The sequence below is a fragment of the Argiope bruennichi genome, chromosome 2, assembly GCF_947563725.1.
Source record: "Argiope bruennichi chromosome 2, qqArgBrue1.1, whole genome shotgun sequence".
Classification (NCBI taxonomy): Eukaryota; Metazoa; Arthropoda; class Arachnida; order Araneae; family Araneidae; genus Argiope; species Argiope bruennichi.
This window is the reverse complement of record NC_079152.1, coordinates 28,868,888-28,895,739: the sequence shown is the minus strand read 5'-3', so window position 1 is coordinate 28,895,739 and position 26,852 is coordinate 28,868,888. Positions and strand designations below refer to the sequence as shown.

Sequence of the window (26,852 nt, the reverse complement as noted above, 5' to 3'; positions counted from 1 at the left end):
CGTCTCCGCCAACTCAGCTTCATTTAGTTCCCAACCATTATCATCTTTCGTACTTTTTTATTCTCGCTTTACCAGATGATATTTTTGATACTATTAATCCCATTAGTAGTTATTAGTTTTGATTGTTGAATATTTATTCGATTCGTCATTTCTATTCACTTCTAAATGTCTGAAAAAGAAAAAGTGTTATCACCGAATACGCTGTGCACACCTTCAAGAAGAGTGAAATCAACAAATAGTGCAACATGAAAACAAAAATAAAGGCATCGAGTCCTTTAAGTACTCCTGGAAAGAAGCGACCAGGCTCAGTAGGTAAACATTCAGGTCTTGTAAAATATGATGATTTTACATTATCCTGAATCTGACGAAAAATCCATGCATTTTTTTTCGTAAAAATGAGATCCCAACATTAGATAAAGTTTTAAAAGATGTGAACGATGATACAGATATCTTTTCGAAAAACATTAACCGAACTACGCTTTACAGAATATTGAAAGATTTAGGATTTTCTTTTGAGAAACGATGAAACGAAATGAAATAACTTTAATGATTTATTAAAATAATGTATCAATAATATTGAACAAAATAATGAAAATAAGGAAAAAATTAATTCTCTGATTTAAAATGATAATATAATAAAGTTAATAAATATTTACTATTTGGCGAAAAATTTGCGAGATAAAGTTTCGCCAGCGATCTACATTTCTAGTAACTTTATAGTTTAAAGTAACCCAGTTCCCCTGACAGTGACTGTGATTCGGCATGCCTAGAATATACACTGCTGCCAAGTTAGGGTGGAACAGAGTATAGTCTAATTGAATAAAATATACATAGACAATTATTGGTGGCTTATAGATGTATGCAAGTTAGAAACAAAAAATAGCAACAGCATTTGACTATTCCTTCTACAAATATCATAAAGGAAGCATGTGAAAATGCATTTTAGTAATTGTTCTTATAATACTTTAAAATTTTTAGAATGAATAATATGAAATTTTTAATATTAAAACCACAAATTTATCTCAGTAAATGAGAAAATTAATGAAATTTTAGTAATATCTATTCTTTCAAATGAGAAATATGAATAAAACTCATATGATTAAATCGGCTAAAAATAGGAAAAAAAATTAGAACATTTTTGGTATAATGGAAAATAATGCAAACTATATTTTTATCCTATATTTTCATAATCAATATTTTCTTCCCTTTTTTCGTTTCTGCTTTTCATTTTATTGTTATATAGTATATTTATTGTTATATACATATCTAACAATTTAATGCATACATTAATTTTCTAGAAATCGCAAAAATACAGCAGCCTAAATATGTATACATATATAATATATTTTTTCTGTTCTTAGTAAAAAATATAGTTTATATAAAATTAAATGTAAATTTTTATACCAAAATATTACAACTTAATTAATTTCATTCGGGATTTCATCCGGGACTTTCCATTTCAGAAATATCATAAAAAGGGGAAAAAATGTGAAAATGATTTTTATTCGGTAAGATATAATAATTTTTAAATATTTGTATTATTTTTTAAGCTCATCATTAATTTAATCTTGTAATTCCATATACGATAAAATCGCTTTTATATAACAGAATCTTTAATAATTAGATTATACCCCCAAGTGTTTTACCACAGAGTATTCGAATCGGGCTCTGTCAGCATAGCAATCTTACAACAACAGATCTATAGAAGATATTTTGCTTGTCCTTGATGATTCCTGTAAATTAATTCATTTAAATCTCTGACAGTCTCACATAAGCAAGATTTTCCATATACAGACAATAAATCTTAATTTGAAAAGGAATAATTAAATAGTGTGCAATATTTTGATACATACTTAAAAATTGTCTTATGTAATTAATTATAAAAACAAAGAGTAGTACTTTTCATTTGTTTTGTAAACTTTCACTAGTTTACAAATCAAACTACTCAATACAGTAATTTTTTGATAATTAAAAAAAATCTTTACAGCAGTGATCCATAGTTAAAAGCAAAAAAAAAAAAAAAAGTGTTATTATGCACTTTTTTGTGCGTGATACTGCCTTATTACACCGTTTAAATCCTTCAAGCATAGAAAATTGAGAATCTGATGGCTTCCTAACAAAACTCACTCGTTTAGTGACGAAATGATATAATGGCAGGCTAATTTAAAATGACCTTCTGGTGTTTATTTTGATAATGTCATTATCTACTTTCACTATGTAGACTTGTGGAATGTTTATAAAATGCACGCTCTTTAATTCAACGTTATTATTCAATTCTGGATCGGTGTCATCCACTTCAGCAGTACTGCTCATTGTTCTGTAATTTGTGTGAAAAGTTCTCAGAGGAATACTACTGTTATCCTGTTCCTCAGCAGGTGGATTGAGGTCCTCTTCTCTGGTTTCTACTGAGTGCACGAAAGTGGCATTAAACTCTATTTCTTGGGGTGGGTCAGAAAAAGAGGCCTCAGCTGGTTCATCAGAAATAGTGCGCCCTTGAGATTTCACAGACATCGCTCTCCGGATGAATGAAGGGATTCTCTGTTGACCCTGAAATTTTCTAGATTTGCACAACATCAGCAATTTTCGGATCAACTCAGCTTTGAACTGGCGATTGGATAATCCATAAACAAACGGATCGAGAACTGATGCCATTTTACAAAACAGCGCTGGAATCATTGAAGAGAATGGTGTCAGTACATACTTGTACCGCGACAGTCCGAGCAGGGCAACAACTGCATAGGGAGTCCAGCTGATTGTCCACAATGAAATCAATGCGAAGGATATCTTCGCCAGCTTGATCTCCAGTCTTCTTTGATTTTCGACGTTCCTGTCGTGGCCGCCGAAGTTCTGCGAGTGGCTCATAAACATCTTCTGGTTGTCCCAAACGCTCTTCACAATCCCGATGTAGCATCGACATACGATAACCATCGGAATGCACCAAGCTGCGACGAAGAAAGAATACACAAAAATTTGACTCTCTATTTCCTCAGTGAGGTAGTCAAAGCTGCAGCTAGTTAGGAAGCCTTCGGGGACATAGGCGTTTATGCCAAACAGTGGCATGAAACTAAATGTCCCAGAGTAAACCCATATGCCGGCGACTATTAACAGGGCTCGATGTTTCGTCATTCTGCTGGCTGGATCGAGAGGTCGAGACACACAGATAAATCTCTCCAACGCCATCATAGCAATAGTCATAATCGCTGAAGTCCCAGAGAGGCCTCCTATTAGGCCATAATAGGTGCACCCTGTAAAAAGAAAAAAAAGTCTCCATGTTAACCACAGGTAAGATATCAACATGAATTCATGCTGCAAATTTTAAGGATTGGTGCAGGACACTGCTGCAATCCTTTATTGTGTGAGAATGTAAGGACTCAAATGATTTTATTGAGGCTTCAAACACAGAAGAGACGAAAAAAAGTTGTCAATAAAAAAAGATGTTTTTATTGACAACGTTGTTGACGAGTGCAGTGTGTTGTAACCCGTGCTGGAATCCTGGCATAGGGTTAGCGCGTCTTCTCCTTGATCTGAGAGTCCTGGATACGAGTCCTGGTTGTTCTTTACATGTGTTCTATCTGTGAGGTGTGTGAAAGAACCCCCTATAAAAAGGGGTTGTGCAAGCTATTGTGTGAGTGTCATCTTCATAAGAGCTAGAAGTCAGACTTCTGCCCTCGAGTGCTCAGGGGCCTTTACTCTCAGAAGCTACTGCACAACTTACGTCAACTGCATCTGAGAGCTTGTTAAAATGCCATAAGAAATAACAACAGTGTTTACAATAATCGTTCAAAATTATGTTCGCCACATGCTTGACGGGTGTCGGTGAAGCGATTTGTGTGCATATTCAGAGATTCAGTTGTTCCTAGGTACACGAGCAGCGTTTACGGATATTCCAGCAACGGAATCCTCATCTGAGTCAGATTGCGTCTCATAAACAAGACCTCTCAGCCATGCATATAAAAAGTAATCGAGGCTGGATAAATACATATCGGAGAGGCTAAAGGACTCGTTTACAATTCTCAGTCCATTTTTCAGCAACTTTTCTTTCCATTAACGACATTTCTCTTTCCTTTCATCTCTTATTTACTATATTTGTGCACAATTTTGAACAGTTATTGTAAAAACTGATGGTTCCTCATAAACAAGACCTCTCAGCCGTACATATAAAAAGTAATCGAAGCTGGATAAATGCATATCGGAGAGGCTAAAGGACTCGTTTACAATTATCAGTCCATTTTTCAGTAACTTTTCTTTCCATTAACGGCATTTCTCTTTCCTTTCGTCTCTTATTTACTATGTTTGAACACAATTTTGAACAGTTATTGTAAAAACTGCATCAATAAAAACATCGATTTTTTTCAACTCTTATCTTATGTGTTTGAGGTCTCACCTCACCATTTGCCCCCATACAGTTTCTATAAAATAAATGATTGCTACAGGTGTTCAGCACGAATCCTGAAAATTTGTACCAAGAATTTGGAATCACCCAGTATAAAATTAAAAATTTGAGTTTGAATTTCTGTTCATTTATAAAAAAAAAAGTTAATGATTTACATTTCTGAAAAAAGGTAAACTATGTAGAGTTGGAAATCAATAATGATCTAAATGTTTTATTAATGTATATATTTTCAAATGAATTAGTGAGGTTATGTAATTATACACAATGTGTCAAGAATTTTTAAGTCTACTGCTGAATTTCAGTCAACAGTGGCGCCATCTATGTTTCGCCCATGCATAATACATCTGAACTATAGCTGACGCACGGCGAAAAGTCAACGCATTTGTTCATTATCTCAAATGATATGGACATTCCTATTCTTAAAAAAGTAAAGTTTTTTCCTTCGTGGGTTTTCAAGACATAACAATGAACTGTAATTAAAATTCATAGAAAAATTGGAAAAGCTAGTTAATCTAATGTTTTCTCATAGCAGAGACCTTTTTTTGTACAGATGAGATTTTCTAGAAGACAATAAGCATGCAGGAAGGCCAAATTCATCAAGAATGCATGGGATTATTGACGTACGTAATAGAGAAAGATCAAAGATTTATTAAATATCAACAACAACAACAAAAAAAGGAACTATGCAGCATGAAGATTCGGGCAAAACAAAGCAAAAATCTGTACCATATTCCCACAAATCCACTAAAGGTGTAATGATTTTTGTCAAACGATAACACCTGCGTGTTAAATTATCCAACGTATTCAATTGTTTTAATAGCCTTCAATTTTTTTCCAAAACTTAAAATGAAGTTAAAATAGTGTTAAGGTTATTTTAACAATCATAATGTAACCTTAAGGTTTATTTTAGCTTAATTATTTTCATTTTAGTAATTTATAAAGAAAATACATTTTTATTTTTTAATAAATATATATTATGGAAAATTTAATCGACATTATAATTTACAAATAAAAGCATTCAATTACTATAACAGATCATAAAAAAATAAACTTCAACTTCAAAATTTATTACTTTATTGTAAAATAATTATTGAAATAAATAATTGATATTGCAATATTTTTTAATAAAAAAAGCAATTAATTTCAAATTTCCTTATAATGATTTAACTAATTAATGTAAATGCATTGTAGTCTAAACATTTCACAGAATTTATTTTCTTTGTAAAGATAATGATTTCAAGGGTAATAATAGCCTTTTTTAATAAAATTGTTTGCAAGCCTTTTTACTATCTAATTTGCCTATTAGAAATCTGTCACTGAATATGTGTAAGGTCACTAAAACTGCATTGCTTAATATCTATCAAATTTAATACGTGAAATGTTTTATTGGCGAAGTAAAGGGGATTGAAGTATTGAGCATTAAATAATGTATAGGGGATTTTACTTTAATTAAACATCACCAGTATTCTCAACAAGCTGATAGTAAGAAATGAATAATAAATAATAAATAAAAATTTAAAATGTCTTTTTTAAAGTTTTTATTTATTATAGTTTTTATATAGGTTTCATATATATTTCTTATATATATATATATACTCTTATATTCATATATATGAAATATATATTCATACAGTTTTTATATTACTTATAATATAATTTTCATACAATTTTTATTAATGTTATAATTTTTAAAAAAATAAGCTATGCAATGATTAGTTGGAGCCATGGTAACCTGGGGATAAGGTTTCAGATTCGAGACCTGATTCCACGAAAGAAACATGCATCCTTCGGGGTAAAAAGTCCTCTCGCTGGTGTGGTGTGGAAATCTGACGGACTTAAGTGCACCCGACCCACTTACACGACGGCTTTGTGGTGGATTCGGGTTTCGAACCTGGGACACCCCAGTTCCCGAGGCGTGACCTTACCATCAGACTACAGCGACACCGAACGTACACACCAAGTTCATTTGTTAGATATCTTATAACTAAGTATGGCTTCATTTTTTTTTCTATTTTTGATTCTGGTTCTTTAAAAATAAAAATAAGTAACTTTAGAACTAATGAAGTTTAATTACTTACTATATTTTAATTCCATTTTTAGATCGCTTATTTCACATATACTGCTCGCCTGATATTAAAACGCTATCTGTTCTTGTATTGCAGAATGATAAAAAAATTTGTTGGCTGAATTTCTAGGATTTTTTCTAAAAAAATTCCGAACTGCAGAAAAATAATCTTTGGGGTTTTTTTTGGTGACAAATTATTTCATTATTAAAGTGAATGTATTACAGGAATTTATTATCTCCATTTCCAGTTGATTTATTAGTTTATAGTGCAATATTTTACATATAGTTAAGAGAGAATAGTATTGTATAATTGATTCGAACGATGCATTGACACAATTTGAAAACAATTACAGAAATTTGAGTAAAAGAAAACACCTCTCAGGGAATTAAAATAGTATCTCATTAATAAAATCCCAAAATATCTATAAAAAACTTCATATTGTTTTATTTTTACACCAGCAGGTCAAAAAAGTTTTCGGTAAAGTAGACCCAAACAGTACATCAGGGTTAAATTTCAACTCTTGTTAATTCATTTAACTTAAGAGAATGTAAATCAGCTGGAGGTGATTAATCACTTACAGTGTGGTCCAGCAGCTGGCCCGCCTGCGAAACTATTGTAGATAAATATTGCAATTTTGTGCAGCATTATGACGTCTGTGACTGCAAGGTTAATAACTAAGTAGTTGGAGGGCTTCCGGAGTCTTCTGGTTCTGAAAGAGAAGTCGCACATTAGAATGAAGAAATACACTGAGAATAAATTAGACCTAAATAAAATATAAAAAAGAAATACAAGCCAACGCTTTATAGATATAGAAAGAAGGGGAAAAAATCACTGTTCGATTTGTTTCCTGGTCTTTGAAAAGAAAAAATGAAATGCATAAAAAGTGTCAAAAATTTTTTTTATATGAATCAAATACCTTCTTCTTGTTGCGTACAGCCGACCACCCCGCCACCACTGAACGTAGCAGTATCGACAGGATTTGGATGAATCAAATACCAAACGTAGAACAGGCCCATAAGGTTTAATATATTTCACTTGTAATGCTAATGTGTTTTCCAGCATCTATTGGAAAATCCTTTTTATATATTATTAGATTGCTCAATAATTTTGATGACTGGGCATGTTCGAAAGGGAAATATATTGTTAAGTTCCTATCAGATGTCAGTTTGGAATTTTTCCGAGATATTTGGGTGCAGCATCATAGATAAATAACTGTGATATTATAGGTTTAGTTTAATTATATTTAAAAGCAACTCTAGGGCTATTTTGGGACGAACCTCCTGATTTTGAATCTCGGTCAGATGACGAGAACGATACCTATGCTGTGTTTGGCTATCATCGTTGTTCAGTCAGAAAAAGATAATTATCACAGGAATTTTTGGTTGGTTCATTTACAGTATTATATATATATATATATATATATATATATATATATATATATATATATATATATATATATATATATATATATATATATATATATAGATATATATATATATATATATATATATATATATATTCATTTAATTCATTTTAATTCATCCCGGGAAGGTATAATTATTTACAAGCAGAGATGCGGACAAGGCTCGTCTTATATAACATGAGATTTCCGCCACGTGTCAATTCAATACAAGTGTTGATGTTTTACAAGAGCAACGGAGGGATCATTTTCACTTGGCATGTGGCTCATCATTTTTACAAAGCTTCAGTTGAATTAATTAAATAGTACATGGAATTGGACCAGGAAATAAGAGAATGAAATCATTATAGGCTAAAGTAAGATAAAGCTTTGGAAATTAATTTGGATTAAATTAGATATTAAAATATCATTACACACACACACACACACACACACACACACACACACACACACACACACACACACACACACACACACACACACACACACACACACACACACACACACACACACACACAAATAGATTTCGTAAAGTTTTCCGCCAGATTACCGATCAGTAAAACTATTTTTGTTAAAAATTCTCTTAAAAGGAAATAGGATCGCAGTGACCTGGTGGTAAGGTTTCAGGCTCGGGATCCGATTTCATCGAAGAACTGTTGTGTAAGCGGGTCCGGTACACATTAAATCTACCGGGATCAAACCCCCACCTGCCGGTGTAGCATGGAAGTTTGGAGATGGTAGTGCCAGCTCAGGTGTTGTCCGTCCTAGTAATCTGACTGCGGTTTAAAATGACGAGGTGCGTCCCAAAATAGCCCAAGTGTTGCTTAAAAATTAGATGTTAATATTACTAAATCAAACTTAAAAAGAACCGTTATTTTGTAATAATCGATGAAATATCATTTATAAAATACGAACGCTAAATTTAATGTGTTGGATTAAATAATAAATTAGTGTCATTTATGCATAACACTACTAGAAAGACAACTCACAAGAATAGAAAGTGAAATCAAATTTAAAAAAAAAACTAATTACCTTTAAGTATTACAGGAGAAAAAAATTCTTTGAAAAGAACTCCAAGTTTTGAGAAGAAATAATTACATCGTCATTAGTTTACTGGATAGAAAATTCAAGAGGAGTAAGAGTGAAGCGAAAAGATAAAAAATCTCATTTCACACAGTAGTATTACGCTAGAGTATCAGACAGAAAATTCGTAGAAGGCAATATTTAAATTAAAAAAAGATCTGATCTAACTTGAATACTTTATTACTAGAGAGAAAATTCTTTGACAGTAATAAATTAGAACAGAATTCAATTCTGAGAGTAGGATTATATATTTTTCTAGGTTTCCAGAATAGACTCTGACTCTTGTAATCAGATTTCTGTTGTAAATAAATTATTGTTCTCCAACGAACCTTGATTTTAAGTGATTATCCATTATGCAACACAGTTAAGATTATAACATTCAGGAGTGATTGACCTTTTAAACTCACATGCTGAAATTAGCAATAAATTAAAGAGAATAAAGAATGATTTCCCCGCCATTTATTAATAAACGTACAAATGATATACATTTTTATAACTTGAAGGGGCATTCCATTTCATCTCTGGTGCAAATTTGTTTTATTCAAGCATCTTTTGAAAAAAAATTATGTAAAATGAGAGATAAAATTGACGTTATATTCCTCCAAACCACTTATAAAATTGTGAACCTTGGGCAAGGCAGAGGACGTCAAGAGAGCTCAGAATTTTATTTTTGGAGTCCCACACACGAGAATTTGAGAATTCTATGCTTCACAGTGCAGTAAATAAAAAGATACATGTGTATTATTCACTGTACACAAGGAGCAAACATTATTCGCAGAAGAGTTTATTGGAGTGAGATTACTGGCGATTAATCGCTGGGATGCCGTTAATACACAAACACTAGAAAACCGAATTACTTTCCAATACTTATAATATGGATGTTGTTTTCTTCCCCACCACGCATAAAACTGTAAAGCTTGGGCAAGGCAGTGGACGCCAAGAGAGCTCAGAATTTTATTTTTGGAGTTCCACACACGAGAATTTGAGAATTCTATGCTTTACAGTGCAGTAAATAAAAAGATACCTGTGTATTATTAACTGTACACAAGGAGCAGACATTATTCGCAGAAGAGTTTATTGGATTGAGATTACTGGCGATTAATCGCTGGGTTGCCGTTAATACACAAACACTAGAAAACCGAATTACTTTCTAATAGTTATAATATTGATGTTATTTTCCTTCCCACCACGCATAAAACTGTAAAGCTTGGGCAAGGCAGTGGACGCCAAGAGAGCTCAGAATTTTATTTTTTAAGTTCGACACGCGAGAATTTGAGAATTCTATGCTTTACAGTGCAGTAAATAAAAAGATACCTGTGTATTATTAACTGTACACAAGGAGCAAACATTATTCGCAGAAGAGTTTATTGGAGTGAGATTACTGGCGATTAATCGCTGGGATGCCGTTAATACACAAACACTAGAAAACCGAATTACTTTCTAATAGTGATAATATTGATGTTATTTTCCTTCCCACCACGCATAAAATTGTAAACATTGGGCAAGGCAGTAGACGTCAAGAGAGCTCAGAATTTTATTTTTGGAGTCCCACTCACTAGAATTTGAGAATTCTATGCTTCACAGTGCAGTAAATAAAAAGATACCTGTGTATTATTAACTGTACACAAGGAGCAGACATTATTCGCAGAAGAGTTTATTGGATTGAGATTACTGGCGATTAATCGCTGGGTTGCCGTTAATACACAAACACTAGAAAACCGAATTACTTTCTAATAGTTATAATATTGATGTTATTTTCCTTCCCACCACGCATAAAATTGTAAACATTGGGCAAGGCAGTGGACGCCAAGAGAGCTCAGAATTTTATTTTTGGAGTTCCACACAGGAGAATTTGAGAATTCTATGCTTCACAGTGCAGTAAATAAAAAGATACCTGTGTATTATTAACTGTACACAAGGAGCAGACATTATTCGCAGAAGAGTTTATTGGATTGAGATTACTGGCGATTAATCGCTGGGTTGCCGTTAATACACAAACACTAGAAAACCGAATTACTTTCTAATAGTTATAATATTGATGTTATTTTCCTTCCCACCACGCATAAAACTGTAAAGCTTGGGCAAGGCAGTGGACGCCAAGAGAGCTCAGAATTTTATTTTTGGAGTTCCACACACGAGAATTTGAGAATTCTATGCTTTACAGTGCAGTAAATAAAAAGATACCTGTGTATTATTAACTGTACACAAGGAGCAAACATTATTCGCAGAAGAGTTTATTGGAGTGAGATTACTGGCGATTAATCGCTGGGATGCCGTTAATACACAAACACTAGAAAACCGAATTACTTTCTAATAGTTATAATATTGATGTTATTTTCCTTCCCACCACGCATAAAATTGTAAACATTGGGCAAGGCAGTGGACGCCAAGAGAGCTCAGAATTTTATTTTTGGAGTCCCACACACGAGAATTTGAGAATTCTATGCTTCACAGTGCAGTAAATAAAAAGATACCTGTGTATTATTAACTGTACACAAGGAGCAGACATTATTCGCAGAAGAGTTTATTGGATTGAGATTACTGGCGATTAATCGCTGGGTTGCCGTTAATACACAAACACTAGAAAACCGAATTACTTTCTAATAGTGATAATATTGATGTTATTTTCCTTCCCACCACGCATAAAACTGTAAACATTGGGCAAGGCAGTGGACGCCAAGAGAGCTCAGATTTTTATTTTTCGAGTCCCACACACGAGAATTTGAGAATTCTAAGCTTCACAAAACAGTAAAAAAAAAAAAAAAAATGTATTATCAACCGCATACTAGGGGCAAACATTATTCACAGAAGAGTTTATTAGAGTGAGATCTTTTTTGATTAATCGCTTGGATACAGTTAATACTCAAATACTAAAAAACCGAATTACTTTCTAATAGTTATAATAGAGACGTTATTTCCAAACTACAACAAAATTTTCGTCGCTTCTTTAGATGAAAATGTTCAGATTCTGTTATCAATATATTATGAAATCTTCGACAAAATTAAGAATACATTAATTTGAAAAATGTTTTGCTAAACAAATTAATGTGGACAGAAGAGTCAAAAATTTTTTTTAAAAAAAGAAAAAGTAAAAACTGTTGACTTATCTTGAATTTGTGATAAACAACGCATCTGATTTTTTACGGCAAATGAATAGCTTGGCGGAAAATTCTCTTTTGATGACGCGATAAAATCCTTTTTAGCTACAAAAACTTCCCCAACAGATACATTTTATTTTATCAATAAGTAAAAACTCACTTGATAAAACTGCAAGCAAAAGCATTTCAATTTCAATGATCTTCAAAATTATTCACTTGTGTTTATTCGAAATGTCATTTTCGCCGAGCCTGCTACCGTCATGTCATTGTTTGGATTAGGGATACGATAAAATTTTCACACTTTTTACAAACAACTAGAGTATTAATATTTGAATTGACAGAAAGAAGCCATTTTTCAAAATCTATAATGCATTTAGAAGGAACAGTGAGATAGAACAGTACGTCCTAGAACAAATGGTACTTATGCAAACACACTTTAAGAAATTAGGAATATTTATGATGATAAGGAGAAGTGACATGTGACCATGGATTGGCTGAGACATTAATAAATTTCGATTATTTGTAATTGATTTTTTCTACATTTAAAATAAATTCTCCGTGTGTTCAGTTTTATGTTAAATAAAAAAATTAACAAGATTTAATCCTTAAAAAAATTTTTGTTTTTACAATTATTGCATATATTGAATGACCAAAATACATTGCACTTTAACATATTCCGAGAGCCTATCTAATTACATTAAAATCCAAATTCACCGCTTTAAAACTTTCCTCTAGTCTCAGAAACAATAAAATCTTTCATCAACTGGTCAAATATGTACATAATCTGAACTTACAACTGCAGACATTATGAAGTCATGTTATCTCTAAGATAATAGAATAGGGTAAAAATAATTGTCTATCGTAATTATTTAAGGCGGGCACACCCATAAAACAAGGAGTTTAATGATATATCAGTTTCGAAGAAAAGGCAATACTCAGTCGGATTTACGTAAAAATAAATCTCCGGACTGCATTCTGTATTCATGTGTCAAATAAAATGAGTTTAAAATACTCGGTATAAAAGGATTAGATATAAAAAACAGAATTGCTGCTTTTATATAAACCAGAAATAATTCATCAAATATCTCTAAATTGATAGAAAAAATTTTCATTAAAAATACGTAATGATTTTTCTTAAATAAAATAAAGCACTTAAAAATAAAATGAAATAAGAATGATGGAAATTAATATAAATAAGTAAAATTAAATAAATATATATTATAAAATCTTGACAGAATTACAATTGTACACAATTTATACATTTGCAGTCAGAATTAAGTATAAATGTGTATAGATATTGAAATTATTGTAAATTATTATTTTTTTGAAAATTTTTTACATCCAATTTAATTTTTATGAATTTAAATTGAAATATTTTCAATACAAAAATAAAACTTTTTGGTAAACCGGTATTTTATTCAGTTTTAAATTATTTATTAAAAATTACTGCAAATTTTATTATTATAAAATATTGCAAATTATTTTTCTTTTAAAAGAAATTAATTTTTTGATTAATTTCTTTTACATCAAATTTAATTTTTATGAATTCAAAATGAAATATTTTCAATACAAAAATACAGCTCTTTGAAAACCACTGTTTTATTCAGTTTCAAATTATTTATTAAAAATTACTGCACATATTATTATTATAAAATATTGCAAATTATTTTTCTTTTAAAAGAAATTAATTTTTTGATTAATTTCTCTTACATCAAATTTAATTTTTATGAATTCAAAATGAAATATTTTCAATACAAAAATACAACTCTTTGAAAACCATTGTTTTATTCAGTTTAAAGTAGCATCCCTTGAGAGTGTTATAAAGTACTATAAATAGAAAGATACCCATCTCAGCGATGCACAAAAAAATATTACTTGTGCCGTAAAGAAATGCAATTTTTCTGATACTTGGAAAATCGAAGACGTTAGAAATTGAAGTTTCCAATGTTGTTTTGACGTTCTGAAAATAGATATAAGCCTATTCTGTTTTCGAAATTCTCAGTATGGCTCGGAATATTTGAAATAACCTCGGAAACCCAAATATTTGAAAAATTTATTCCAGAAGTTTTTATTAAGCTGCATTGAATAGCAAAATCTTTGTTACTTCAGCCTGAAATTACATTGGTTACATTTTTAATAGTTCCAGATTCTGAAGCTACAATTTTAAATTATTAGCTGCATTCATTCATTTCATTAAGCTGCATTGAATAGCAAAATCTTTGTTACTTCAGCCTGAAATTACATTGGTTACATTTTTAATAGTTCCAGATTCTGAAGCTACAATTTTAAATTATTAGCTGCATTCATTCATTTCATTAAGCTGCATTGAATAGCAAAATCTTTGTTACTTCAGCCTGAAATTACATTGGTAACATTTTTAATAGTTCCAGATTCTGAAGCTATAATTTTAAATTATTAGCTGCATTCATTCATTTCATTAAGCTGCATTGAATAGCAAAATCTTTGTTACTTCAGCCTGAAATTACATTGGTTACATTTTTAATAATTCCAGATTCTGAAGCTACAATTTTAAATTATTAGCTGCATTCATTCATTTCATTAAGCTGCATTGAATAGCAAAATCTTTGTTACTTCAGCCTGAAATTACATTGGTTACATTTTTAATAGTTCCAGATTCTGAAGCTACAATTTTAAATTATTAGCTGCATTCATTCATTTCATTAAGCTGCATTGAATAGAAAAATCTTTGTTACTTCAGCCTGAAATTACATTGGTTACATTTTTAATAGTTCCAGATTCTGAAGCTACAATTTTAAATTATTAGCTGCATTCATTCATTTCATTAAGCTGCATTGAATAGAAAAATCTTTGTTACTTCAGCCTGAAATTACATTGGTTACATTTTTAATAGTTCCAGATTCTGAAGCTACAATTTTAAATCATTAGCTGCATTCATTCATTTCATTAAGCTGCATTGAATAGCAAAATCTTTGTTACTTCAGCATGAAATTACATTGGTTACATTTTTAATAATTCCAGATTCTGAAGCTACAATTTTAAATCATTAGCTGCATTCATTCATTTCATTAAGCTGCATTGAATAGCAAAATCTTTGTTACTTCAGCGTCTAATTACATTGGTTACATTTTTAATAGTTCCAGATTCTGAAGCTACAATTTTAAATCATTAGCTGCATTCATTCATTTCATTAAGCTGCATTGAATAGCAAAATCTTTGTTACTTCAGCCTGAAATTACATTGGTTACATTTTTAATAGTTCCAGATTCTGAAGCTACAATTTTAAATCATTAGCTGCATTCATTCATTTCATTAAGCTGCATTGAATAGCAAAATCTTTGTTACTTCAGCGTCTAATTACATTGGTTACATTTTTAATAGTTCCAGATTCTGAAGCTACAATTTTAAATCATTAGCTGCATTCATTCATTTCATTAAGCTGCATTGAATAGCAAAATCTTTGTTACTTCAGCCTGAAATTACATTGGTTACATTTTTAATAGTTCCAGATTCTGAAGCTACAATTTTAAATCATTAGCTGCATTCATTCATTTCATTAAGCTGCATTGAATAGCAAAATCCTTGTTACTTCAGCCTGAAATTACATTGGTTACATTTTTAATAGTTCCAGATTCTGAAGCTACAATTTTAAATCATTAGCTGCATTCATTCATTTCATTAAGCTGCATTGAATAGCAAAATCTTTGTTACTTCAGCCTGAAATTACATTGGTTACATTTTTAATAGTTCCAGATTCTGAAGCTACAATTTTAAATTATTAGCTGCATTCATTCATTTCATTAAGCTGCATTGAATAGAAAAATCTTTGTTACTTCAGCCTGAAATTACATTGGTTACATTTTTAATAGTTCCAGATTCTGAAGCTACAATTTTAAATTATTAGCTGCATTCATTCATTTCATTAAGCTGCATTGAATAGAAAAATCTTTGTTACTTCAGCCTGAAATTACATTGGTTACATTTTTAATAGTTCCAGATTCTGAAGCTACAATTTTAAATCATTAGCTGCATTCATTCATTTCATTAAGCTGCATTGAATAGCAAAATCTTTGTTACTTCAGCCTGAAATTACATTGGTTACATTTTTAATAGTTCCAGATTCTGAAGCTACAATTTTAAATCATTAGCTGCATTCATTCATTTCATTAAGCTGCATTGAATAGCAAAATCTTTGTTACTTCAGCCTGAAATTACATTGGTTACATTTTTAATAGTTCCAGATTCTGAAGCTACAATTTTAAATCAGTAGCTGCATTCATTCATTTCATTAAGCTGCATTGAATAGCAAAATCTTTGTTACTTCAGCGTCTAATTACATTGGTTACATTTTTAATAGTTCCAGATTCTGAAGCTACAATTTTAAATCATTAGCTGCATTCATTCATTTCATTAAGCTGCATTGAATAGCAAAATCTTTGTTACTTCAGCCTGAAATTACATTGGTTACATTTTTAATAGTTCCAGATTCTGAAGCTACAATTTTAAATCATTAGCTGCATTCATTCATTTCATTAAGCTGCATTGAATAGCAAAATCCTTGTTACTTCAGCCTGAAATTACATTGGTTACATTTTTAATAGTTCCAGATTCTGAAGCTACAATTTTAAATCATTAGCTGCATTCATTCATTTCATTAAGCTGCATTGAATAGCAAAATCTTTGTTACTTCAGCCTGAAATTACATTGGTTACATTTTTAATAGTTCCAGATTCTGAAGCTATAATTTTAAATTATTAGCTGCATTCATTCATTTCATTAAGCTGCATTGAATAGCAAAATCTTTGTTACTTCAGCCTGAAATTACATTGGTTACATTTTTAATAGTTCCAGATTCTGAAGCTACAATTTTAAATTATTAGCTGCATTCATTCATTTCATTAAGCTGCATTGAATAGCAAAATCTTTGTTACTTCAGCCTGAAATTACATTGGTTACATTTTTAATAGTTCCAGATTCTGAAGCTATAATTTTAAATTATTAGCTGCATTCATTCATTTCATTAAGCTGCATTGAATAGCAAAATCTTTGTTACTTCAGCCTGAAATTACATTGGTTACATTTTTAATAGTTCCAGATTCTGAAGCTACAATTTTAAATTATTAGCTGCATTCATTCATTTCATTAAGCTGCATTGAATAGAAAAATCTTTGTTACTTCAGCCTGAAATTACATTGGTTACATTTTTAATAGTTCCAGATTCTGAAGCTACAATTTTAAATTATTAGCTGCATTCATTCATTTCATTAAGCTGCATTGAATAGAAAAATCTTTGTTACTTCAGCCTGAAATTACATTGGTTACATTTTTAATAGTTCCAGATTCTGAAGCTACAATTTTAAATCATTAGCTGCATTCATTCATTTCATTAAGCTGCATTGAATAGCAAAATCTTTGTTACTTCAGCCTGAAATTACATTGGTTACATTTTTAATAGTTCCAGATTCTGAAGCTACAATTTTAAATCATTAGCTGCATTCATTCATTTCATTAAGCTGCATTGAATAGCAAAATCTTTGTTACTTCAGCGTCTAATTACATTGGTTACATTTTTAATAGTTCCAGATTCTGAAGCTACAATTTTAAATCATTAGCTGCATTCATTCATTTCATTAAGCTGCATTGAATAGCAAAATCTTTGTTACTTCAGCGTCTAATTACATTGGTTACATTTTTAATAGTTCCAGATTCTGAAGCTACAATTTTAAATCATTAGCTGCATTCATTCATTTCATTAAGCTGCATTGAATAGCAAAATCTTTGTTACTTCAGCATGAAATTACATTGGTTACATTTTTAATAATTCCAGATTCTGAAGCTACAATTTTAAATCATTAGCTGCATTCATTCATTTCATTAAGCTGCATTGAATAGCAAAATCTTTGTTACTTCAGCCTGAAATTACATTGGTTACATTTTTAATAGTTCCAGATTCTGAAGCTACAATTTTAAATTATTAGCTGCATTCATTCATTTCATTAAGCTGCATTGAATAGCAAAATCTTTGTTACTTCAGCCTGAAATTACATTGGTTACATTTTTAATAGTTCCAGATTCTGAAGCTATAATTTTAAATTATTAGCTGCATTCATTCATTTCATTAAGCTGCATTGAATAGCAAAATCTTTGTTACTTCAGCCTGAAATTACATTGGTTACATTTTTAATAGTTCCAGATTCTGAAGCTACAATTTTAAATTATTAGCTGCATTCATTCATTTCATTAAGCTGCATTGAATAGAAAAATCTTTGTTACTTCAGCCTGAAATTACATTGGTTACATTTTTAATAGTTCCAGATTCTGAAGCTACAATTTTAAATTATTAGCTGCATTCATTCATTTCATTAAGCTGCATTGAATAGAAAAATCTTTGTTACTTCAGCCTGAAATTACATTGGTTACATTTTTAATAGTTCCAGATTCTGAAGCTACAATTTTAAATCATTAGCTGCATCCATTCATTTCATTAAGCTGCATTGAATAGCAAAATCTTTGTTACTTCAGCCTGAAATTACATTGGTTACATTTTTAATAGTTCCAGATTCTGAAGCTACAATTTTAAATCATTAGCTGCATTCATTCATTTCATTAAGCTGCATTGAATAGCAAAATCTTTGTTACTTCAGCGTCTAATTACATTGGTTACATTTTTAATAGTTCCAGATTCTGAAGCTACAATTTTAAATCATTAGCTGCATTCATTCATTTCATTAAGCTGCATTGAATAGCAAAATCTTTGTTACTTCAGCATGAAATTACATTGGTTACATTTTTAATAATTCCAGATTCTGAAGCTACAATTTTAAATCATTAGCTGCATTCATTCATTTCATTAAGCTGCATTGAATAGCAAAATCTTTGTTACTTCAGCGTCTAATTACATTGGTTACATTTTTAATAGTTCCAGATTCTGAAGCTACAATTTTAAATCATTAGCTGCATTCATTCATTTCATTAAGCTGCATTGAATAGCAAAATCTTTGTTACTTCAGCCTGAAATTACATTGGTTACATTTTTAATAGTTCCAGATTCTGAAGCTACAATTTTAAATCATTAGCTGCATTCATTCATTTCATTAAGCTGCATTGAATAGCAAAATCTTTGTTACTTCAGCCTGAAATTACATTGGTTACATTTTTAATAGTTCCAGATTCTGAAGCTACAATTTTAAATCATTAGCTGCATTCATTCATTTCATTAAGCTGCATTGAATAGCAAAATCTTTGTTACTTCAGCGTCTAATTACATTGGTTACATTTTTAATAGTTCCAGATTCTGAAGCTACAATTTTAAATCATTAGCTGCATTCATTCATTTCATTAAGCTGCATTGAATAGCAAAATCTTTGTTACTTCAGCCTGAAATTACATTGGTTACATTTTTAATAGTTCCAGATTCTGAAGCTACAATTTTAAATTATTAGGTGCATTCATTCATTTCATTAAGCTGCATTGAATCGCAAAATCTTTGTTACTTCAGCGTCGAATTACATTGGTTACGTTTTTAATAGCTCCAGATTCTGAAGCTACAATTTTAAATGGATTAAGAAATCGAATTAAATGGAAACATGGAATTCATTTTTTGTCGGAATTACAATGTATAAATAACCGGAATTTCAAAATTAATGAATAAATATATCTATAGATAAAAACTTACAAAACAATAAATAAAGAAATAATAACAATAAGATACTACAAAAAATTGTTATTTAATAAAAATTGAAAATTTTCAATATTTGTATTCAAATATAGTCACTTTGGTATTAGGCTTAACACTATTTTTATCACGCGAAAAGCATTTGTACTAATCTCAAATTTAATTGAAAATAAGCGAATTATGTACCTAATAATCCAAAAAAATTTGCATTATTTGATAAAAAAAAATAAATTAAATAAATTAAAAACTTAAACTCATGCTTTATTTACAATCAAAGCGTACAATTATTGTGATCTGAAAAGATTTTTTTGAGTCATGGCAGCAGATAGATTTACAGATAAGCAGAAAGTTTTAAGGACCTTTTGTTCATTGGACAATGTTTCCACAGTGTGAATTTTCAGCGTTTTTATTGGATAAAGTTTCCAAAATGGGAATTTTTAGCTTGTTTATAGGATAATGTTTTCAAAGTATGAATCAAAAATGTTTTGTTGAAGTTACTTTCAATATAAACAATATATAAAAATTTTCATATTAAATCTTTTATAATATATAACTTTTATATAATTTTTAAACTTTTATATTAATTATTTATATTTTTTTGGAACCGAGGAGAGGCACAGGAGGTGCCAAATAAAGTAATTTATAAAAAATACAAATTTGTTAATTTATAAAATATTAGGACTGTAGAGGGTATCAATACTGAATAATTAAAATAAATATTAAATAAATGTAAGAATAATTAATTAATTATTTATAACTTATTGAAATATTAATTATTTATTTAATTGGTTCTAATATATTCCACTTAACAGATCCTATGAAATAATAATTTTAATGGGAGGAAAATTATTATTTTATTAGATTTACAAATTAAAAAAAAGTAAAATAATAATTTTACTTCTTTGTAGGAAGTATATTATTTCCTTATAATCTAAATAATTAAATGTTTTTATTTATATTTAAGGTAACCAGTAACAATAATTATTTTTCAAGGATTTTGTTACATTAATTATTTTTTTCCATGATAAATATATGAAAAAAATCAATTAAGAGTATATATAGCGTCATGGAGTTATTAAAAGCTGAAACTAAGCTAAAATAATTAACATGTTGATTAAGTTGTAAACATGTTAAAATCTGCCCTTTAATTTACCAGCTATTAAATTTAGAATTCTTCTAGCATGCGTGACCTGTGTCCACAAAATGGATAAATTCGCCACTGCCATTAGAAAATTTCCTTAAATGCAAAATATTCAGTACGACAATTTGATACTTTGATCGATAATCTGTCAGCTTTACTGCCACGTAACACAAATTATGGTGACTCTTGTGCGACTAGGATTACGTCGATTATTTAAGGTAGATGACTACATTTTTTTATTTAATATTTCTTAATGCTTGATTAGGTTTCTTTATAAAACTGTTATAATTTTGTTTCTAAGTTTATTTATTTGTGAAGTTAAAACGATTTTTGTATTTGTATTTGTAATTTTGGACTTTTAATGTAATTTTACACTTAAGGTGTTATTTTCTCAAACTCTAATCTTTAATATAATTTTCTTACGAAAAATCTCATAAATTAAAATCTAATCTTTATTTTTTGTTCAATTTTAGTATAATAATTTTTTAATATGTTTTACAGTTCCTGAGCTAGAGAATAAGTAATCTATTGAATTAGAAATATTTTATAGTTGATTAAATGCTTCACAATGTGAAAAAAAAATTCGTATTATTTATCAGTCGAACCTCAATATTTAAAGAATAGATAGAAATACAGGTGTTAGATAGAAATACAGGTTTAGTTCAGGAACTAGATAATGTTTTTCTTAAGCTATTTGTGAAGTTTTAGAAGTAAATTATTTGATAAATATCTAAACTAGATTTTTTTTATAACTGTTTTTAGTACAAAAAAAAACCGCTTTTTTAAAAAATTTTTTAAGAATTTTTTGCAATTTAAATAATACATTTTGATTTTATAAATGTTTTTTTTTCAAATTTTTCATTCAAATATTCAAAAATATAAATATTTTCGAACATTTTTCAAAAAGTTCAACCAGAACGTGTCACATACCTTTTAATATTAAAGTTCCTTCCATAATATTAATTTATCTCTTCCATAATAGGAAAAGTATTCCATTTTCATCCCATAAATATCATTCACTTAAAAATAAAAATATGATATTCCGTTGAATGAGTCACTTTGAAATATGTTTTGAAAAAGTGAGGAAGTTAAATTATTTTTTTTTCGTTTATCTTTTCTAATTACACGCATTCATAGAGACATCTAGTGAGACTCTGAGAAATTATTTAAGGTCATCGTTCTCATTTAATAATTAAAGCTCACATCGTAAATTATGTTGCAACGAAGTTAAAAAAAATATTTGTGCTTGATTAATTCCGATACTCTACATGAAATTTTGCCACGAAAATTTAGAATCCAGCTGCGAATGTCAAACTACATATGGAAAATATTTTAGATTAGTTTAGTATTGAAATTGCAAGAATAAAAGCAAAAACATTGAATATCGAGGAAAAACTCATTAAACCTAAATGAATGTAAGCATATTTATGTATTTCAAGCTTAGATAAGGATAAATAAAATGTATTTGTTCATAAATATAATTATTAGGAGTATATGCGATCCATTTTGTTTTTGATTTGCGGAATTAAAACGATTAAGAGAACTTTTACTTCATTTTCCATATTTCCTTTCGTTCGATATTTTGATTTTATAAAAAAAACTTCCAATTATTTATTTTTGTCCAAGAATGAGCAAATGAAATTAAAAAATACATTCTCAGAACTTAAAACAAATTTTCGATGCACCCCTATCAAGAACCCCGTACGCGCTTCAGCACAAATTCGGGTACCGCTAACGTTTAAGCTATCCCAAAACAATTGCACTGCTGGTCACATACATGATGACACAGCTGCAAGACAATACATCGATGACATAGATGTATTATTCCAATAACAGAGCTGGTTCCGAAGTAGTACAAGTAAAAATAAGAGGCCAGTAAAAATAAAAAATAGCTAAAAAAGGTATAGAAATGTAAACGAAAAGAGAATATATATATATATATATATATATATATATATATATATATATATATATATATATATATATATATATATATATATATATATATATATATATATATATATATATATATATATATATATATATATATATATACACTCATGTCCAAAATTAAGATCACAAAAATGTTTTTCAAAGTAATTCTAAAACGCTACCAGTAAAATTTAAACAAATTATATTTTATATATTATAAAGGACCGGCAACACGATATTAACCTTTGTTGTGGGAAAAAATGTTGTTTAGCATTAATTTTTGAGGAACTACTGAAATTAGATTGTTTAGGCATCTGGGAGTTTTGTCTGCAATTTTGTGAATATTGAATTAAAACAAAAAATTTAGCATGTTTCCAGTGAGAATGAGTTCTCATAATCGTTTAGACGATTCATTGAGATGGAGAGCCTGTCGGCAGGCTTAAAGCTGGGCAGTCTCAAGCGGAGGTGGCTCGGTGATTACAAGTGATACCGAAAGTGGTATCCAGGTTGTGGAATCAATTCCAAACAAGTGGTACTGTAACCCGGAAGGCCGGCCAAGGCCGTCACAGAACAAAAACGCCTGCATAGGATCGCTATTTGGCATTAAGCACACGACGGCATAGGCTGACAACGGCTCCTCGACTTGCTCTTGACCTTGTTGCTGCGTCTGGAATAAGAATTTTCAGACAAACAGTATACAGATGTCTAGAAGAGAGGGCCCTTTATGCCCGACGACCAGTTGAGCACGTCCCTTTGACTGCATCCAACAGAAAAGCCCGGTTCTTGTGGTGCAACACAGCAAGAATGGGGGCGTGTTCTTTTCTGTGATGAGTCGAGATTTACCACACAGAGTGACACTCGTTGAATCTTCATCTGGAGAGAGCGAGGAACTCGCTATCATCCCTCCTACGTAAAAGAAATCGACAGATTTGATGGCAGAGGAATCCTTGTCTGGGATGGCATAATGTTGGGCAGTCGTACACCACTGCACGTCTTCGATGCAGGTATTGTCAATGCACATCTCTATAGATATGAGATCATTGAAGCCTTTGAGAGGTTATTCCGGGGTGCTTTTGGCCGAGACTTCATATTTATGGACGATAACGCTCGTCCACAAAGAGCCCAGATCTTTGATGTTTTTCCTGAGGAAGAGGATATTCGACGTATGGTCTGGTCATCGAGGTCTCCGGATCATAATCCTATTGAACATGTTTGGGATGGTCTCGGAAGAGCCATTGCACAGCGTAACCCCCACCTAATACCCTCAGAGCGTTAAAAGCCGCGCTTTTGGAAGAATGGGCTTTGTTGCCCCAAGCATTTATTGTCACCCTCAAAAACAGTATGAAAGGTCGTTGTGAAGCCTGTATAGCAGTGCACGGTGGTCACACTCCATATTAGACATGCTTTTCCCGAGATAAATATTTTATCTCTGATTCATAATGTAACACTTTTTGACATACCCTGTTTCTTAATTCCCAATTAAAATCTTTTCCATGTTGTTATGTTTCTATGTTCTTTCTTTTGTTATAGTGTACCTCTGTGCCAAATTAATTTCGTGGCAATACAATGAATAGTTTTCCATTTTTCTCAGATTTTATGTTTGTGACCTTAATTTGGAGTGTGTATATATATATATATATATATATATATATATATATATATATATATATATATATATATATAGGTTCGAAGACGTTGAAGAAACATATTATATTTTTAAATTAATTTTAATATCCATTTCGTGAAAGCATAATTATTTACAAGCAGAGACTCGGACAAGGCACGTCCGCCACAGCTCGGCACAAAAGCAGAAGTAAGAAAAAAGGGACGAACAAATGATCACTTGATCACTAGCCTTATATAAGATGTGATTTCCGGCCACTTGCCAATTCAATACACGTGGTGACCTTTGATACCTTGGTAAGGGCACCAAATGGATCACTTTCATTTGATACGTAGATTGATGGCGCAGTCTTTTTAGACAGCTTCAGCTGAATTAATTAAACCGAAAGTGTAATTGGATCAAGAAATAAGGGAATGAAATTACTATAGGCTAAATTATGATAAACCTTTGGAAATTAAGAGTTTAAAATATCATAACACACACACACACACACACACACACACACACACACACACACACACACACACACACACACACACACACACACACACACACACACACACACACACATATATATATATATATAATGTTATGATATCTCTTAATATAATTTAATTGATTTCCTTCCTGTTTTTTTAATCTTAAATTAATCCTAAATTTATTCTAGAATTTTCTTTTCTTTCCTGATTCAAATCCCACTTTTTTATTTAATTATTCATAACACGCGCTCTAGAAATTGCTTATGATTTAGTTCTCCCTCTCCAAGAGAAGTGATAAAGATCCCTAATGCCTACGATATATAGTTCTCACGCTCCGAGGGAAGAGATAAAAATACCTAACGCTTATGACATACCTTTCCGAGATATCTAAGATTCCCTTTACTAAATTGACACGTGTCAAAGATATCCTGAAAAGAAATAAGCACTAAGAGAAAAATTTCTCATACATTCTTCTTGTGGCTCGGCGTACATAGTCGCGTTTCATTATATCTCCCCATGAACTAATCACATCCTCCAATGTAAAAAATAAATTGAATTCCTAATCTGTCCTCTTTTCGTCAGGTACTTGCGATATTATGTTACATGTATCCACTTTCCAGCTTCTTAAAACGCAGCTTATTCTTCTAATTTGCATACACATTGAAAAGAATGATCTTTTAAATCCTTTCGTATTCTTTTCTATTTATTAAATAGTAACTTTGTAGAAGATTTGAAAAAAAAATCTTTTTAAATTGTTTGCTGCTTACATTCTGAAATGAAATGTTTTAATATTTTCCAGATGAGCTTAAAGAGAAATATAGTAATGTAGCGAAATAATTTTGGTTCTTAGAAAATAACATGAAAAAAAGCATGTCCAAAGCAAAAGCTTATCAGAGCAGAAGCTTAGAGCAGAAAAATAATTGAATCTAAATATATTTAGGATTATACACAAACTGATATTTACAAAGGCAAAGTACATAATTAATATTTATTTAGGAAAAGTGCAAATACAAATTTATTTTGTCTTTGTAAATATTACAGCTTACTGCGATTACTGCCATCTTTGAATATTAAAAGTAGTTTTATGATATTTTTTGTAATATTTTGTCTTTAGAGAATATGGAAACATATAAATATGGAAGCATTACATGGACTAAATACGAAAGTTTGAATATCACTAAATATCTTAAAATAATTTATTCTCACAAGAAAAATAGAAATAAAAATTTTAAATTAGAATAGGTAGAATTCTAATTTTTAAAGTCTGTAATTGTAAAATTGAATGTTTTTAATGATTTATGATCAGAAAGTATTAAAAACAAAGTAAGATCATTTAAATACGGAAGAATTATAAATAATGCTAATTTTTATTTACTTTTAATAATCTTTTTGTCTTAACATATAGTATTCGTAGCCGAAAAAATATAAGACAATTGTTTCAAAAGCGAAAAATGTTGAGGAACCTTGTGCCCTGCTCATTGTTTCAAAATACTAGAGTATGCTAGTCTTTTACCCATTGTCTTTTAGATTATAATTAGCAGCTATGAAACACTAAATGGAAGGATATTTAACGCAAAAAATATAAGCGACAAGAAGAAATGATAAAAAAGTTAGAATCATTATTTTAATTATGTTCTAGTTTATTCTATAGAAAAAAGTCTTTATTTTTGTTTTTAATTAAAAAAATTGCTTTGTAACATAATTTAAAATCTTCAGGAACTTTGGGAATGTTCGGAAGAGAACAAAGGAAAATTGAAAACATTTTATTAAGTGATTACTAAGGGTTAATGATTTGTAAATGAATTATTAATGTCTCATTCTGTAAAGTATTACAATAGTCACTTTTTAAATTTGATGAAGATGAAATGATACAAAAATGGAAATAAAGAACAAATTTCTTTTTTATTAATTCTTCTTCTTATTTTTTTTATTTATCCTTATTTATTTTCTTTATTATTCCTT

General features: G+C 30.2%; 1 protein-coding gene across 1 annotated transcript in view; it reads right to left on the bottom strand.

Annotated features, from left to right (window-relative positions):
- Positions 1-2,163: 2,163 nt before the first annotated feature.
- The window catches only part of LOC129962148 (opsin, ultraviolet-sensitive-like), an 85,735-nt gene continuing 61,046 nt past the window's right edge, over positions 2,164-26,852 (bottom strand). Inside the window, exons 2-4 of the mRNA XM_056075886.1 lie at positions 25,265-25,318; positions 7,038-7,168; positions 2,164-3,245 (exon numbers count right to left, since the gene is read on the bottom strand). Coding sequence (XP_055931861.1) covers positions 2,164-3,245; positions 7,038-7,168; positions 25,265-25,318 — 1,267 coding nt within the window. The remainder of the gene's footprint in view (positions 3,246-7,037; positions 7,169-25,264; positions 25,319-26,852) is intronic.